At 42.9% G+C, this 19,433-nt stretch overlaps 2 protein-coding genes across 2 annotated transcripts in view; both read left to right on the top strand.

Annotated features, from left to right (window-relative positions):
• The window catches only part of ablim2 (actin binding LIM protein family, member 2), a 293,837-nt gene that overhangs the window by 122,488 nt on the left and 151,916 nt on the right, over positions 1 to 19,433 (top strand). The gene's annotated exons all lie outside the window — the stretch shown is intronic.
• On the top strand, positions 5,674 to 7,227 carry LOC132390679 (importin subunit alpha-3-like). The gene has a single exon (XM_059963238.1). It carries the CDS (start codon positions 5,674 to 5,676, stop codon positions 7,225 to 7,227), a length of 1,554 nt encoding a protein of 517 aa, XP_059819221.1.

Here is a 19,433-nt window from a genome sequence, read left to right on the forward strand (position 1 = left end):
CTCAAAGTTAAAAGATGTATCGAATGTCTGGCTTCTAATTTTCTCCAAGATTAGACATGACATAATGGAGGAGAGCCAATAAAAAACAGTAGGTGGATTAGAATCTTTCCAGTATAACAAGATAGCTCTCCTAGCCAGTAAAGTTGAAAAGGCTATCACATGTTGAGCGGAAGCAGATACTCTACCTACTTCCCCTGGGATAATCCCAAAAATTGTCATAAGTGAATTGGGTTGAACATCCACATCTATAACTTTAGGTAGTATTCTAAACACATCCCTCCAAAAATTATTTAAGCTTACACAGGACCAAAACATGAGTTAGAGTAGCCACCTCTGTGTTACATCTGTCACAAATAGGGCTTATATTAGGAAAAATATGCGCCAATTTATCTTTGGACATATGAGCCCTGTGTACTATCTTAAACTGAATTAAGGAATTGCGTGCACAGATAGATGAATTATTAACTAGATAATAAATTTTACTCCATTGATCATCTGAAAGTGAATGTTGAAGTTCTATTTCCCAAGGGCGTTGAACCGTATTATTAGGCGACATGCGAGCATTCATTAACTGTTTATAAATGATAGCTATTAATCATTTTTGAAATGGTTTAAGCTGAAAAATAGCATAAACCAAATTTGAAGAGTAGGCCAAGGGATAACTCGATAGAAAATCACGTAAAAAAAAATCCTAACCTGTAAGTATTTAAAAAAAAATGTGTATTAGAGATGTCATATTTAACCCTTAACTGCGAAAAAGACATTAAACAATCCTGTAAGAACAAATATAAAAAAGTTTTATTCCCTTAATTTTTCATGTTAAAAAAGCCTTATCCAGAGTTGATGGTTTAAAAAAAATTAGAATAAATATTACTAGAGAGTAGAAAATTATTTAATTCAAAAAATCTACGAAACTGAAACCAGATTTTTAAAGTATGTTTAACAATAGGGTTGAGAGCTTGTCTACCTATACTGGAGAATGAAAAAAGAAAGGGAGCTCCTAATAAAGAAGCTAAAGAAAACTCGGTTATGGAATTTTTCTCCAAATGTAACCATGGAGGGTGATCCTGGTTATCTATATCATAAATCCAAAAAGTAATATAACGAATATTAATTGCCCAATAATAAAATCTAAAGTTTGGTAAGACCAGTCCTCCATCTCTTTTTGATTTAAGCATTAAAAGTTTACTCACTCTAGAGCTTTTATTATTCCAAATGTAAGACAAAATCATAGAATCTATTTTATCAGAAAATGTTTTTGGAACAAAAGAGGGAACTGCTTGAAATATATATAAAAATTTCGGTAAAATAACCATTTTTATAGCATTTATTTGACCTATCAATGACATCAACATAGGCGACCATTTAGAAAGCACTTGTTGAGTATATTAAATTAGAGGGGAGAAATTATACTTATATACAGATCTTTAAAATTTTTAGTAATTTTGATACCAAGGTAAGTGAAATGGTTTTTAGCAATATTAAAAGGTATTTGATCATAATAATCAGAATAATTATTAATAGGAAATAATTCACTTTTATGTAAATTAAGTTTATATCCGGAGAAAATACTAAATTCAGTAAATACAGATAACATAAAAGGAATAGATTTCCTAGAGTTTGAAATGTAAACTAATGAATCATCCACATATAATGAAACCTTATGTAATTTATCCCCTCTTAATACTCTGCACAGAATTAGAATCCCTAAGAGCAATAGCAAGTGGTTCTAAAACCAAATTAAATAATAAAGGACTAAGAGGACAACCCTGACGGATTTCTCTATATAATCTCAAATAAGGAGACTTTTGATTATGAATTATAACCGCAGCCACTAGGCCATGGTAAATCAATTTAATCCAGGAAATAAATCCCGGGCCAAAATTAAATCTCTTCAAAACCTGAAATAAATAAGGCCACTCCACCCTATCAAAGGCTTTCTCTGCATCCAGAGTTACAATACATCCAGATTCTTTGACTGAGGGGGAATAAATGATATTTAACAATTTTTGAATATTATAATGTATCTATTTTTAATAAATCCTGTTTAATCATTAGAGATAACATTAGGCAAAATATTCTCAAGTGTATTAGCTAGAATCTTAGAGAGAATTTTAAAATCTACATTCAATAAAGAAATAGGTCTACAGGATACACATTCCAGTGGGTCTTTTCCTTTTTTTAGGAGTCAATGAAATTAACGCCTCATAAAAAGTTTTTGGAAGGTTCCCAGAGGATATAGAATCGGTAAATGTTTGATGAAGTTGTGTATAAGCATTTCATGAAAAGTCTTGTAAAATTCTACCGTATAACCATCAGGTCCTGGAGCTTTCCCTAATTGCATAGAGGATATAGCCTTGGCTATCTTCTCTTGTTTAATAGGTGCATCTAATATATCAACATCGTGAGTTGAAATTTGAGGTATATTTAACCTTTGCAAAAATCTATTCATAATAATAGTATTAACAGAGAATTCAGATTTATGAAGATTAGAATAGAAATCCATAAATATTTTATTAATTTCATAAGGATCTAAAGTTTCAATTCTATCTGGTCTACGAATTTTTAAAATCTGTCTTCTGACCATCCCAGCCTTTAACTGACCCGCCAAAAACTTAGCAGATTTTTTCCCATGTATATAAAATAAACTTTTAGATTTAAAAATTTGCTGTTCAATGGGAAAGGTCAGAAGCAAATCATACTGTGATTGAAGTTCAACCCTTTCTTTATATATTTCTTCAGTAGGTTTAACTAAATACGCTATATCTATCTCTTTAATTTTATTAATAAGCACTGACAATTCCGCTTTAGTTTTCTTTCTCAAAGCTGCTGAATATGAGATTCTGTCCCTTAAGAAAAGATTTCAACGTGTCCCATATAACCAGGTTTGACATTCCTTCAGTTGTATTAAATTCAAAAAATATAGAAATTTGCTCCTTAATAAAACTAACAAAAGCTGGATCATGTAACAATACGGGATTCAGTCTCCACTGTGACATTTTCAAAAAGCTATCCGAAAGCTTCAGGGTTAACTTTAAAGGCACGTGATTTGACAGCGCAATGATGTCATACGCACACTCAACAATGGAGTATAACAAATGTATGTCTAAAAGAAAGTAATCAACTCAAGAGTACTTATGATGAATGTGTGAGAAAAAAAGAGAAATCTTTATCGTTGGGGTGTTTATATCTCCAGAAATCGACCAGGCCATATTCTAATAAAAAAGAATTAATACAGGCCGCCGCTTTATTAAGAAGCGACGGATTGGTTGATGACCTGTCAATCGCCGGATTTAAACAACAGTTAAAGTCACCACCCATGATCAAGTTATAGTCATTCAAATTCGGTAACTCAGAAAAAAGTTTCTTAAAAACATCAGAATTATCTACATTAGGTGCGTATACACACACCAGAGCTACCTTTTGCTCGCATAATAAACCAGTAACAATTAAGTATCTCCATTCGACTCAGTAATAGTATTAAAATGTACAAAAAGGATTTTGGGACCAAGAAAGATAGATACGCCTCTTATTTTATTATTCGACAGCGAACGGTACAAAGGTCCTTTCCAAAATTGGAAAAATCTGTCCTCATTCTGTTACCATATATGATTTTCTTGTGCAAATATAATATCTGCATTAAGTGTTTTTAATTTCTTAAATATCTTTTTATGCTTAATGGGGTGACTCACACCATTCCAATTCCAAGATATTAATTTTATTAACATCCATGTTTCAAATTGAATTTACTATTATATAAAAGAAATGTTACGCAAGCACAGATTAAACCAAAAGGCACGGATACAACCAGAAGGAGTGACATATTTACGAGAAAAAAAATCCATCAAAAAAACTCCCCAATCAAGAAAAAAAAACCTACTCTCAAAGTAGAATTTACTGTCATTTACACAAGTAAATAATGCAAATAAATTGCACTGAAGGCAAGTATGTATTGGAGGCTGAATTATAAGGATGAATAATCCTCTGCTTAACCCTCCCATTCCATATGTCACATGCATAGATAGATGTTCCTGCTACCAATGTGAGTCAGCTGGCAGACTTCATGTTGCATTTCTGGGGACAGAAGTGAACTTGAATAAGTATGGATGGCATTGACTCTCTGCCCCAGATAGCATCAGCTGAGAAAACACTCAATCTAATGTTTAGCACAACTTGCTCTTTAACAATACTCAAATCACTTATCACAGACGGGAATTCAGTTAAACCTTCTGACTTTCCTTGACTGTTCGTTTAACTGACTGTCATAGCTTGCTATTCAATCCATTAAGTTCAAGTTTCATTGTCATTCAGCTGAGCAGATGTTGAAACAACTTTTCTCTAGACCAAGGTGCACGGCAATAACTCATACACATAATGCATAAAGAGAAATTACCATCTGTAAATTAATAAATAAGAAGATGCATTAGTGACATAAGTTTAAAATAAACAGTTCTGGGATGGTTATTTTTACCCCTTTCTCTTCTGAAAATGATCTGTTGTTCACGTAAAGTTGGCTTCTTTTCGTATTATGCTTTTTAGAGGTTCAGCTGCTTCCATTTGACTTGGAGTATTGTGAGTAGTTTTAGGCCACTTATCTATGAAGAGGGTTCAGAAAAGTTTCACGAGAATTATTCTGGGAATGAAAGAGTTATTATAGGAGGAGTGTTTGATGGCTCTGGGCCCATACTCACCATAATTTAGAAGGTGGAGAGAATTTCATTAATATTAAATGAGAGTGGATGTGGAGAGGATATTTCCTATAGTGGGGGAGTTTGGTACCAGAGTACACAGTTCGGAATAGACAGGTGTCCATTTAAAATGGAGATGAGGAATTTCTTTATAAGAAGGGTGGTGAATCGGTGAAATTTGTTGCCACAGGCAGTTGTGAAGGCCAGGTCATTGGATGTATTTAAGGTGGAGGCTGATGGGCTCTTAATAGTCATGGTGTGAAAGGTCACAGGGAGAAAGAAGGAGAATGGGGTTGAGAAGGAAAATGGATCAGCCATGATGAAATGGTGGAGAAGGCCTAATGGCCTAATCCTGCTCCTATCTCTTAAGATCTTTTGGACTCCACAGAGGATGTCATAATTCAGTTCTTCACTCCCTTCACCAGTATTTGATATGGTGACGGGTAAGAATCAGGAATTGGCTCTATGGCTGTCCTGTCAGGAGCTCAAGAATTGTAATTAGTAGTTTCTCCACTGTTATCCCATCTTGTTTAAGGCAGGTTAGCAATATAAAACCTAGAATTCTAACTTAACTGTCAGTTCGGTTTTGTAATATGAACAAGGTTGCAATTTTTATTTTGTCTGCAGAATTTTGAAATAATTAGTCATAAAGGTAGAACACTGACTAAACTTATATGTTGAGACCTCATTTGAATGTTGAAGATTGATTGGCTGGGAAGTTGGCTTGAACATGTCATAATACTGGTTTGATGACATATCATGACTGAGGCCAGTATGTAAGAGGCTGCATGGTACATTAACACTGTTTTTGCAACTGTCGATTCTCTTAGACAGCTTGTTAGTCAGATATCTACCTCATTGAAAAGTTATGCTGAGTGGTCTGTTCCTGAGTATCAAGCTGAAGAAATACTGGATGGAAGACCTGCAGTTATTGAATCATCAACATTTCTTCTAAGTTGATCCTTTTTCCAAGAAGCAAATGGATATGGCAGAAAACAACAAATTAGACAATCAAAGGATTAAGAATTTCAAGAAAAAGGGACGGGGTCTGGAGACTATGAGACGGCAACAAAATGAGATTGTTGTTGAACTAAGAAAAATCAGAAGAGATGAACACTACTTAAAGCGGAGAAATGTTCTAGTAAGCAATGAAGAATCTGATCTGGATGGTGATGCCAAAGTTCAAAATGTATCATTAGATGAAATAATAAAAAATGCAACTAGTGATAACCAGGAAATTCAGCTCAGCGGAGTGCAAGCTGCTAGAGAGCTGATCGCCAGTAAATATGCTCCTCCAGTAGGTGATTTAATCACCTCTGGCATTTTTCCGATTCTTATGCATTGTATGGAACAGGACCAAAATCATCCGTTGCAGTTTGAAGCAGTATGGGCTTTGGCAAATGTTGTTTATGGTTCATCAGAACATACAGAAGCTGTGATTAAATCAAATGCTGTGCCACTCTTGTTAAATCTGATAAGCTCTCCACATCAGGATGTATGTGAGCAAGCACTTTTGGCTTTAGGTAATATCATAGCTGATGGATCCAAATATAGAGATTATGTCATTGGTTTAGGAGTGATAAAACCCATTACATCTTTTGTCAATTGTTCGATACCCCTTACTCTCCTTCACACGATCACATGGGTCATTGTCAATATCTGCCGTCAGAAAGATCCTCCACTACCAAAGGAAGTTGTTCAAGAGATTCTTCCAGCTTTGTGTGACCTTATTCACTACACTGATGTTCATACTTTAATAGATACTATCTTAGCTTTGTCTTTCATAACAGATGCTGAAGATGATCAGATTCAGATGGTTATAGACTCAGGAATAGTTCCTCATTTGGTGCCTCTTTTTGGCCATCAGGAAGTTAATATTCAAACTGTTTCATTGCGAGCTGTAGGAAATATAGTAACTGGCACTGACGAACAAGCACAAGTAGTCTTGAACTGCGGAGCACTTTCTTATTTCCCAGCACTGTTAACTCATTCTAATGCAAAAGTGTGTAAAGATGCAGTATGGTTTCTCTCCAATGTCACTGCTGGGAACCAGCAGCAAGAACAGGCAGTAATCAGTGCTAACCTTGTTCCTCCAGTTGTAAAACTAATGGAAAATGGGGACTTTGCAACTCAAAAAGAAACTGCTTGGGTCATAGCCAATCTAGCTAATAGTGGCAGAAAAGAACAGATTGATTATCTAGTTGAACAGAATGTAATCATTCCATTTTGCAAGCTGCTTACACTGATGGACCCTCAGATAATTATAGTGGTGCTGGATGGGCTAAGTAATATAATCAATACAGCAAATGATAAGACAGAACTGATAGTCAATCAGATTGAAGAGTGTGGAGGTTTGCAAATAATTGAACAACTACAACTTCATGAAAATGAGGAGATATATAAACTGGCATATGATATTCTTGATCAGTTGACATCAGAGGAAGAGGATAACACTTATGTGGTAACAGCAAAAGCGCAAGATGCAAAACTCAGTTTTAATTCTTCTGCAGATGATCCAGAGAAAGGGTTCCAGATCTAAATATGTGATTAAAGATTTCAAAAATCTTCATTGGATACAATGCTGCCTTCAATTGGAGAGCGGTTCTACAGATTATGTTTGATATCCCTGAATATCCATAATAGAACAAAACTCATCTTTTCAAATCATGGTTGCTATTCACTTATCTGGAAAATTAACTTCTGATCAGAGTTGTTCCTATGCATACAATTTAATGTAAATGTAGGCAGACTTGATTTCTTCCGCAACTCAATAAAGTCCAGTAAACAACAATGTGCGTTTATCTTTTTTGGATTGGATCATTTGAATCATTGTTTGCGGTCCTTAGAAGTGTGTACTTCTCAATACTCAGCAATTCCACATCATACATCTTCTAACCCACAGGCAGAGTCAACAATCTTTCTAATCTTATGTGGTTTTGAAATAGAGAGGTAGTGTTCATGTGTTGGTTCTTTGCCATTCAGAAATCTGATGGCAGAGGGAAAGAAGCTGTTTCTAACATTGTTTGTGTGGCTTCAGCCTCTTGCGCTTCCTCTCTGATGATAGGAATAAGAAGGGAGCATAACCTGGATGATAGAGTCTTTAATGATGAATGTCGCCTTTTTGAGGCATTGCCATTTGAGGATGTTCTTGATACTGTGGAGGCTAGTGCCCATGATGGAGCTGGCTGAGCTTGAAACAATCTGCAGCCTTTTCTGATCCTGTGCAGTGGTCCACCATACCCGAAGGTGATGAAACCAGTTAGAATACTCTTCATGGCATCTCGGTAGAAATTTGTTAGAGTCTTTGGTGATGTACCAAATCTCCTCAAACTTGTAATGAAATATAGCTCCTGACATGCTTTCTTATTGATTGGATCAATATGTTGGACCCAGGATAGCTCTTCAGAGATGTTGTAACCTAGGAACTTGAAACTGCTCACCCTTTCCACTGATGATCCTTTGAGGAGTCGGTGCTTGTTTCCTTGATTTCCCTGTCCTAAAGTCCACAATCAGTTCCTTAGTCTTACTTACATTGAATGCAAGGTTGTAAGGTCATTCAACCAGCTCACTCTTGGATGCCTCCTTTGTCACCATTTTAGATTCTGCCAACAACAGTTGGGTCATCGGCAAATTTATAAGACATATGAGTAGAATTAGGCCATTTGGCCCATTGAGTCTGCTTAGCCCTTCAATCATGGTTGATGCTGTTTTTACTCCTCCTCAATCCCATTTCCTGACCTTCTCCCCGTAACCTTTGATGCCATGTCCAATCAAGAACCTATCGATCTCTGCCATATAAACTGTGCTTAAGTTGTGCCTAGCCACACAGTCATGGGTGTAGAGAAAATAAAGAAGTGGACTAAGCATGCATCCTTGAAGTGTGCTGGTGTTGATCCTCAGCAAAGAGGAAATGTTATTTCCAATCTGCACTGACTGTTGTCTCCTGATGAAGTCAAGGATACAGATGCAGAGAGAGGAACAGAATCCATAGTTTATAAACATGTTGGTTAGTACTGAGAATCTAGTGGTGTTGAATGCTGAGTTGTAATCAATAAACAGCAACATGATGTAGGTATTGCTGTTGTCCAGGTGATTCAAGGCTGAGAGGAGAGCCAGTGATCTCTTGTCAACAATTAGTTTGTCTTATTTTGACTATACCTCTTCCCACCATCAATGCTGCCCTCACCTGCATCTCTTTCATTTCCCAGACATTAGTGCTCATCCCATCTTCCCACTGCCTTAACAATATAGAGTTCCTGTTCTCCTCACCTACCACCCCACGAGTCTCCACATCCAACACATCATTCTCTGCAACATCTACCATCTCAATAGTTCCATTTAATTATCAGAGTAATGTATGTAATATACATCCTGAAATTCTTGTTCTTCACAGACATCTATGAAAACTGAAGCGTGCCCCAGAGAATGAGTGACAGTTAAATTATTAGAACCCCAAAGCCCCCCCCCCACTTACTCCTCCCATGCACAAGCAGAAGCAAGGCAACGATCCTCACCCACCCACCCACTTCTGCAAAAAGCATCAGCACCCTCCACTCACCAAGCATGCAATACCAAAGCCCCCAATAAAGACCATGATCTGCAGTAGAACAAAGGGTAGTTGTTCATCGGACACTTTGACATACCACAGACTCCCTCTCCCCTTAATAAAGAGAAAAAATGTGTCCCTTTTCACAGTGAGAGGGGATACATAACAAAACAACTTGATGATTTACAATGTTAAAAGTCTGTTGCACTACTCTGCCCCCTACCCCCACTTCCCTAGTTCTGAGAGAGAGATTGATTTGAATCAGTCCATCCACAGGGCAGCAAAACCTTGGCGCATTTGTCATATAGGCTGCGTCCTTGGCATTTCGAAAAGACCCAGGAGCGGGTCCCACCACCACAAAGAACCAAAGTCTGAGTGCAGCTCCAGCTCAGGGTCTTCAACAGAACCCCATTTACCCTGAAAAGGGAAAAGAGAGACATCAAAGGTAGAAATTAAGCTGCTTTCATAGATGAACTCAAAGGAGTCGCTATTGAGCACCATCGTAACTTCACCTTCACCTCCAAAAGGATCCTACTACCAAACACATTTTTATCTTTCCCCTCCCCACCACTCTGTTTCCTTTCATGACTCCCTTGTCCTTCCCACTAATCTCCCTCCTGGCACTTAATCCTACAAGCAGCCGAAGTGCTACACCTGCCTATTCACCTCCCCACTCATCTCCATGCAGGACCCCAAACAGTCTTTCCAGGTGAGGTAACACTTCACCTGTGAATCTGTTGGAAGTCATCTATTGTAACAGTGCTCCCAATGTAGCTTTCTCTACATTGGTGAGGCCCGTCATAAATTGCAAGACTGCTTTGTTGAGCACATCTGCTCCATCTGCCAAAAGTGGAATTTCCTGATGACTAACCATTTTAATTCCAGTTCCCATATTCATTACAACATGTTGGTCCACGGCCTCGTCTTGTGCCACAATGAGACAACTCTCAGGGTGGAGCAACAACAACTCGTGTTCCGTCTGGGTAGCCTCTGACCTGATGGCATGAATGTTGCTTTTTATCTTCTGGTAAAAATATTGTTTTCCACCCATTTCCCTCTACTTCTATTCCCCACTCTGTCCTTTTACCTTTTTCACCTGATTACCACCTCCCCATGGTGCCTCTCCTTCTTCCTTTCTCCCTAGGATCCACTCCCCTCCTTTCAGATTCCTTCCTCTCTACCTTACCCACCAACCTGGCTTCACCTATCACCTAGCTATCTTCCTTTCCCTCCCCTACCTTTTTATTCTGACATCTTCCCTTTTACTTTCTAGTCCTGAAGAAGGGCTTCAGCCAAAAACATCAACTGTTTATTCATTTTCATAGTAGTTGCCTGACCTGTTGAGTTCCTGAAGCATCTTGTGTGATAGTTTGACTTGGGTGTCTTTGTTTTCCAGATGCTCCAAAGGCGGAGATAGTATCCATTGTAGACTTGTTTTGGTGTTCAGTGAATTGCAGTAGGTGTAAAGTGTGAAGTTAATGAGTTCATGATCACCCTCTCAAAGCACATCATAATGACTAATGTCAAAGCCACCAGATGATAGTCATCTTCTTAAAGGAGAAGAGAACCTCAGATTGAAGTAGGAAGAGGTTAAAAACATCTGCAACTGCCTCCCTCAGGTGATTTGCACAGGATTCAAAGACATGTGGGACTGCATTCAGGTCAGATGCTTTCTTGAAGCGTCACTCTCTGAAAAATTGTTCTGATATTTTTAGCAGTGTCTGTGGGAACAGATGCCCTGGAAGCTGTTGGGCTGGCTATTGACATTTTACTGACCTTTAGTTCCAAATGTGCATAGAATGTTTTAAACTCATCAATAAAGGATGTGTGCTTGTTGGTGATGTTACCCAATTTTGTTTTGTAACCCATTATAAGCCTTGCTGCAACGGTTGGCTGCTTTGCTATTCGATTTTTGACTGATATTGTTTGACATTCCTAACAGCTATTCAAAGACCATACCTTAATTTCTTGTATATTTCAGGGTCACCCAATGCCACAGACCTGGAGTGAGTGAATCTGTCGGTTCATCCTTGAGTTTCCAGTTTGGAAACACTTGGGTTTTCCTCCTGGGGTCACAGTTCTCTACACAGCTGCGGATGATGTTTTTGAACTCCAGTGCTTGCTCAGAACATATCCATTTACTTTTTTCTGTGGAGAATAAAGCAGAGTTAATGCTATACTTCAATGACCATTCATTAGATTTGCCTGGGTTTGGTGTGACTCTGCTATAGTGATCCAAATAGACATATTTGGTGCTAAGCAGATACGTGGTTGGAACTCCTCTTGAAACCAAATGCAACACCACTGTAGTGGAAGGTCTCATTTGGTCTATTGATTGTTGACAGGGACAGGTTCTGATAAAATGTAATATTACTGGACTCGCCTGAGAACTTCCAGTATTTCCTGTTTTTGATCCAAAAACAATACAGATTACAAGTGCCTAACTTACGGACACTCCATAGACATTGAAGAGCATTTGAGAAACTGGTAGGATAGGTGGAGATGAATTTGTCGGCTGATGTGGGACTTAAGGCATCTTCTGTTAGGTGGGAAAGGGGCACTTCCATATATCATGCTTCCCCATAGTGTTGCCCCAACCCCCCACTGAGCTGTAACAGATGGGGCTTGAATTGAGCCAGACTGAACTTGGAAATAGATAAGAACTCAACAAAAGAGGACAAAGAAATTGATCAAAAAAAGCATGATAAAGATTGTCTGACAAGAAGCATAAAGGCTAGCATGGTGGACAGAGGTATAAGAACTTACAATGGGAATTAGGAAATGGCAGAGGAAGTAAATGATTTGTTTTATCCGTCAAAGAACAAGTGGTATAGTAGACAAAGAAAATGATCAAGAATAATCAGCTGGGTAAATGAGCTGAGAAATTGCAAATGGTGTGCACTTCAGATGAGTGTGACTTGTTGCATTTTGGGAAGACACACTAGGTAGGACTTTCACAGTGAACAACAGGTCCATGGGAAGTGTTGAAGAACAAGAAAAAGGAGTCCAAGTTCAGAGTTCTCGAAAATGGTGTCACAGCTAGACAGGATAGTGAGGAGTGCACTTGGCAAGCTGGCTTTCTTCAGTTGGGGCGTTAAGTATATGAGTTCAGATATTATGTTGCAATTGTACACAAAACTGGTGAGTTGGTTACCCAGTTACTGGAAAGATTTGGTTAAGCTGGAAAGCCTGCCAGGACTCAAGAGCCTGAGTTATAGGAAGAGGTTAGGTAGGCTAGCAGTTTATTCTTCAGAGTTTATAAAATCATGAGGGGTATAGGTGGGGTGAATGTACACGGTCTTTCCCAATGAAAGGGAAGCAAAATCTAGAGGGCAGAGGTTTATGGTGAGAAGGGAAAGACTTAAAGGGGACCTGAGGGGCAATTTCTTCGCACACAGGGTGGTGAGTATATAAATCAGCTGCCAAAGGAAGTGGTTAAGCCAGGCGCGAAGTAATGTTTAAAGATATTTGGATAGGGATATAGATTTTATTTTATTTATTCATTTACGCAGTGTGCGTGTTGATGCACCATCAATAACTCACTCTGAGACGTAAAGGCGAGAGAAAGGAACCAGCAGTGAGTGACCATCATACTACATCCTGGAGAATGAGGCCAAGCATCCGGCCTCGATCGCCTTTATACCGGGGTCTGTGGGAGGAGCCACAGGAGCAGTCAGCAGGGGGTGTGTCCAGACAGGCACACGTAGTTCACCACATTCACCCCCCCCCCTTTGTTTAAAAGAGTCCCCATGTGGCCAAGTTTCTTACAGGTCAAGTCTATAAGGTGGTCGAATCTGTCGCTGCGATCTACGTAGCACCGGCTGTGATTGCACAGATGCCGGTGACATTGGTGATTGCACAGGAGACGGAGGTTGTGCTGGTTCCAGCCCACTAGGCGCCAGTGATCCCTCAGTGATCCCTGTGCGAGGTGCCTGGTATATATGCGTACGAAACGCCCGGTATATAAGTGTCGTGAGTTGTCTGTATAGGACCTGGTGAGCACAGTGTCACCTCAGGTATAGGGTTGATAGTTACCGGAGAGTGTTCAGGGTAGTGGTCTGCTGCACCTGCGGGCGCCAGGTCGCGGATGGAGACCATGTCCTCCCGCCCATCAGTTAAGACCACGTAGACATACTGGGGGTTCGCATGTAGAAGGTGAACCCTCTCGACCAGCGGGGAGTATTTATTACTCCTCACATGTTTCCGGAGCAGCACTGGCCCCGGGGACGTCAGCCAAGCTGCTAGGGTGGTCCCAGTGACAGACTTCTGGGGAAAAGAGAATAGGCGTTCGTGAGGGGTGGCATTGGTGGACGTACATAACAGAGAGCGGATAGAGTAGAGTGTCTCAGGGAGCACTTCCTGCCATTGATTGACTGGCAACCCTTTTGACTTAAGGGCTAAAAGTGTGGCCTTCCACACAGTGGCATTCTCCCGCTCCACCTGTCCATTACCCCGGGGATTATAACTCGTGGTCCGACTAGTAGCAATTCCCCTAGCTAGCACGTACTGGCGCAGCTCGTCACTCATAAAGGAGGACCCTCTATCACTGTGGATATAGCAGGGATACCCGAACAGAATGAAGAGCTGGCGCAGGGCTTTTATCACGGACATGGCAGTGGTGTCGGGACAAGGAATGGCAAAGGGAAACTGTGAGTACTCGTCGATAACATTGAGAAAATAGACATTGCGGTCGGTGAAGGGAAGGGGGCCCTTAAAGTCAACACTTAGTCGCTCAAAAGGGCGGGTGGCCTTGACAACTTGCGCCGTGTCAGGACGGTAGAAGTGTGGTTTGCACTCAGTGCAAATTTGGCAGTTCCTGGTCATCGTCCTGATGTCCCCCAGGGAGTACGGCAGGTTCCGGGCTTTCACGAAAAGGTAAAATCGGGTGACCCCTGGATGGCAAAGTTGTGCAAGATGGGCGTACAGCTGGTCGAGCTGTGTGCTATCAGACGTTCCCCGGGACAGGGCATCAGGGGGCTCATTGAGTCTGCCAGGCCGGTACAGGATATAGTTGTAGGTGGAGAGTTGTATTCTCCACCACAAAATCTTATCATTTTTGATTTTGCCCGCTGTTGGTTGCTGAACATGAACGCAACCGAGCGCTGGTCGGTCAGCAAGGTGAACCTTTTGCCAGCGAGATAGTGCCTCCAGTGCCTAACAGCCTCCACTATGACCTGGGCTTCTTTCTCCACCGCGGAGTGCCGAATTTCAGAGCCTTGGAGGGTACGAGAAAAGAATGCTACTGGCCTGCCTTCCTGATTGAGGGTAGCAGCCAGAGCGAAATTGGAGGCGTCACACTCCACTTGGAAGGGAATGGTCTCGTCCACCGCATGCATCGTAGCTTTGGCAATGTCCTCTTTAATGCAGCTGAAGGCCGCGCAGGCCTCAGCAGAGAGGGGAAAAGTGGTAGACTTGACCAGGGGGCGGGCCTTGTCTGCGTAATGGGGGACCCATTGGGCGTAATAGGAAAAAAAACCCAGGCACCGTCTGAGGGCTTTGAGATTGGTGGGAAGAGGGAGTTCTAACAGGGGGCACATACGGTTGGGATCAGGGCCAATGACCCTGTTTTCCACGACATACCCAAGGATAGCAAGGCGGGTGGTTCCGAACACACACTTGTCCCTTTTATAAGTAAGGTTCAGAGCTGCGGCCACTTGGAGTAATCATTGGAGGTTGGCGTCATGATCCGGCCAGTCGTGACCACAGATGGTGATGTTATCCAGATAGGGAAATGTGGCCTGCAGTTGGTACTGGTCCACTATCCGGTCCATTTCCCTCTGGAAGACAGAGACACCATTCGTGACACCGAAAGGGATGCGCAGGAAGTGATAGAGCCTGCCTTCCGCCTCGAAGGCGGTGTAGGGGCGGTCCTCTGGGCGGATAGGGAGCTGGTGATAAGCTGATCTCAGATCTATTGTCGAGTACACCTTGTACTGAGCTATCTGGTTGACCATATCCACGATGCGGGGTAGGGGTTACGCGTCAAGCTGCGTGAACCTATTGATGGTTTGACTATAGTCCACCACCATCCTATTTTTTTGCCCACTCCGAACAACAACCACCTGGGCCCTCCAAGGACTTGTGCTTGGCTCAATGATCCCCTCCCTGAGCAGCCGCTGCACCTCCGACTGAATGAAGGCCCTGTCCCCCGCGCTGTACTTCCTGCTTTTAGTTGCCACAGGTTTACAGTCGGGGGTCAGGTTGGTGAACAGCAGTGGGGGAGGGACCTTGAGGGTGGAGAGATTGCAAGTGGTGTCGGTAGCGCAGCTGTTGGCATGGTGCTGGATGGGACGTGTGGGCCCGTGTGTGTGTGTGTGGTCAGTAGTGATGAAGTCCCACAAAACTGAGGATTCCGGACAGTGAGTGGTGGGAGGGGCCCGTCATATACCATAGTCACACTTTCGAGATGGCTCTGGAAGTCCAGCCCCAATAGCACAGGTGCGCACAGTTTAGGCATGACCAGTAGCACAAAGATCCGATATTCTGTGCCTTGCACCACCACACAACCCACACAACCTACACAACCCACCCGGATGTCTGCGGAATGCGACCCAGAAGCCAAATTGATCCTCCGACTTACCGGCCGTGTTGCGAGTCCGCAGCGTTGCACTGTGTCCGGGTGAATAAAACTCTCAGTTCTGCCCGTGTCAAACAGGCATCTAGTCCTGTGCCCCTCCACCAGGATGTCCATCATGGACCTTGCAAGCTGGTGTGGGGCGCTTTGGTCGAGGGTTACAGTGGCCAGAGTTGAGCTGTCAGGGTACCTGGTAAGCATCAGAGGGTCGGGGGCGGGGCATGCTGACGCCGACAAAGATGGCCGCCCACATCAGGGCATGCAAGATGGCGGCCCCCACGTCTCACCCACAGCGCTGCACTCTGCTCGTAGTTTAGACTTACAGACCTTGGCAAAATGGCCCTGCTTTCCGCAGCTGGAGCTGGTGGCTTCTCGCGCTGGGCAGCGTTTTCGGGGGTGCTTTTTGAGTCCGCAGAAATAACAAAGCATGGGCTTCTGACGTGCCGCAGCTGTGGTCGGATTCGGGGAGCTCGTGGAATCGTGACTGGCAGCGGCATTGGCGAATTCGCTCCCGGGAGCTGGCGGTGGCGGGGTCTGAGGTGTCCACGGAACCGGCGGGGAATCGCGCGACAGAACAGCGTCAGCGTTGTGCAGAGCAGCTTCCAGAGCATTAGCTGTCTCGATCGCCGAACGTAAGGTAAGATCGGCTTTTTCCAGCAGCCGCTGGCGCACGTACATTGACCTCAGTCCCGTCACAAAGGCATCTCGTACTAGCAGCTCCGCATGCTGTTCTGCCGTGAGCGTCTTGCAGTCACAAGTTCAGACGAGTGTCTGTAGTGCTCGGAGAAACTCGGCGCTCGATTCGCCAGGCCGCTGTCGCCGGGTAGCTAAACGATGTCTTGCGTAGATGGTGTTCACCGGCCGCAGGTACTGACTTTTGAGGGCGTCCAGTGCCCCATCGTAGGTCGGCAGGTCCCAGATAATGGAATAAACTTTTGGGGTGACCCTCGAGAGGAGAATTCTGTGCATAACGGCAGGGTCAGTCGCACGAACCTCTTCCAAGTATGATTGGAAGCATGCAAGCCAGAGTTCAAAAGCAAGAGCTGCTTCAGGGTCTTGAGGGTCCATTTCCAACCTTTCCGGACGTAAAACGGTTTCCATGTTTTAAAACTTCCAGTCAATAAAATTGATGCACCATCAATAACTCACTCTGAGATGTAAAGGCGAGATATCAGCTTTTATTGACTGGAAGAAGGAACCAGCAGTGAGTGACCATTATAGTACATCCTGGAGACTGAGGCCGAGCATCCGGCCTTGATCGCCTTTATACAGGGGCCTGTGGGAGGAGCCACAGGAGCAGTCAGCAGGGGGCGTGTCCAGACAGGCACACGTAGATCACCACACGTGTTGCCAGTTAAGCCAGCATTTGTTGCCCATCGCTAGTTGTCTTTGAGAAAGTGCTGATGAGAAGGCCTTCTTGAACCGCTACAGTCCCCGAGGTGTAGGTACACCCACAGTGCTGTTAAGGTGGAAATTCTATGATTTTGACACAGCGACAATGAAGGAAAGATGATATGTTTCCAAGTCAGGATGGTGAGTGTTCCCAGGTATATGCTGTTTTCATCTTTCTAGGGGTTGTGGGTCTGGAAGGTGCTGCTTAGGAAATTTGGTGTGTTGTTGCTATCATCTTGTAGTAACTGCTGTAACTGTTTGTCAATGGGGGAGGGATTGGATGCTTGTGGAAGGGGTACCAATCAAGTGGGCTGCCTTTTACTGGATGGTGTCAAACTTCTTGAGTGTTAATGGAGCTGTACTCATCCAGGTGCGGTAAGCCTTGTAGAAGGTGGACAGGCTTTGGGGAGTCAGGAGGTGAATTACACACTGCAGGATTCCTAGCCTTTGACCTGCTCTGATAGCCAGGGTGTTTATATGGCTGGACCAGATCAGTTTCCTATCAATGGTAAACCCCCAGGATGTTGGTAGTAGCAGACTCAGTGATAGTGATGCCACTGAATGTCAAGGGACAATGGTTAGAGCCTCTCTTGGTCATTGCCTAGTACTTGCTTGGCTCAAATGTTACTTCCCACTTGTCAGCCCAAGCCTGGATATTGTCCAGGTCCTACTGCATTTAGGAATGAATTACTTCACTATCTGAGGGTCACGAGTGGTGCAGAACATTGTGCAGTCATCTGTGAACATCCCCACTTCTGACATTATGATGAAAGGAAGGTCATTGATGAAGCAGCTGAAGATAATTGGTCGTAGGATATTTCCCTGAGGAACTCCTGCAGTGATGTCCTGAGGATGAGATGATTGACCTCCAACCACCACAACCATCTTCCTGTGTGTCAGGTATGATTCCAACCAATGGAGGGTTCCCCCCTAATTCCCATCAACTCCATTTTAGCTAGGGCGCCTTGGGTGGCATACTTAGTCAAATGCTGCCTTGATGTTGAGGGCTATCACTGTTATCTCACTTCTGGTATTTAACTCTTTGGTCTATGTCTGGACCAAGGAGTGGATGAGGTCAGGAGCTCGTGGCCTTGATGGAACCCAAACTGGGCATCCATAAGCAGGTTATTGCTGAGTAGGTGCTGCATGATAACACTGTTGATGACACCTTTCATTAACTTGCTGATAATTCAGAGTAGGCTGATAGGGTGGTAATTAGCTGGGTTGGACTTGTCCTGTTTTTTCTGTACAGGACATACCTGGGCAATCTTCCACATTGCTAGTTAGATGCCGGTGTTGTAACTGTACTGGAACAGCTCGGTTAGTGAGGTGGCAAGTTCTGGAGCACAAGTCTTTAGGATTATTGCCAGGATTTTGTCTGGGCCCATAACCTTTGCAGTATCCAGTGCTTTCAGCCATTTCTTGATATCATGTGGAGTAAATCAAATTGGCTGCATACTGACATTTGGGATGCTGGGGACTTCTGCAGGAGGCTGAGCTGGATCATCTACTCGGCACTTCTGACTGAAGATTGTTGCAAATGTTTCAGCCTTGTCTTTTAGACTAGTGTGCTGGGCTCTTCTGTTATTAAGGATGGGGATATTTGTGGAGCTGCCTCCTCCAGTGAGTTGTTTAATTGTCCACCAACATTCACGGCTGAATGTGGCAGGACTACAGAGCTTAGATCTGATCCGTTGGTTGTGGGCCCACTTAGCTCTGTCAATTACTTGCTGCTTATGGTGTTTGGCATACAAGTAGTCCTGTATTGTGGCTTCACCAGGGTGACGCCCCATATTGAGGTTTGCCTGGTGTTGTTCCCAGCATGACCTCCTGTACTCATTGAACCAGGATTTATCCTCTGGCCTGGTGGTAATTGTAGACTGGGGGATATGCCAGGCTATGAGGTTACAGATTGTAGTTGAGTGCAATTCTGTTGCTGCTGATGGCCCACAGCGCCTCATAGATGTCTAGTCTTGGGTTGCTAGATCTGTTCAAAGTCTATCCCATTTAGCAGTTATGGCAGTGCCGCACAACATGATGGAGGGTTTCTTCAATGTGGAGATGGGATTTAGTCTCCCAAATACTGTGCAGTGGTCACTTCCACCAGTGCTGTCATGGACAGATACTTCTGCAGCAGGCAAGTTGGTGAGAATGAGGTTGTGTGTTTTTCCCTCTTGTTGGTTCCCTCACCACCTGCTGTAGTCCCAGTCTAGTAGCTATGTCCAGTAGGACC

This window comes from Hypanus sabinus, chromosome 3, assembly GCF_030144855.1.
Source record: "Hypanus sabinus isolate sHypSab1 chromosome 3, sHypSab1.hap1, whole genome shotgun sequence".
In the NCBI taxonomy this organism is placed as follows: Eukaryota; Metazoa; Chordata; class Chondrichthyes; order Myliobatiformes; family Dasyatidae; genus Hypanus; species Hypanus sabinus.

Bases quoted from the DNA above. Each gene is read 5' to 3' on its own strand.
- LOC132390679 (XM_059963238.1), top strand. From the start codon at position 5,674: ATGGCAGAAAACAACAAATTAGACAATCAAAGGATTAAGAATTTCAAG.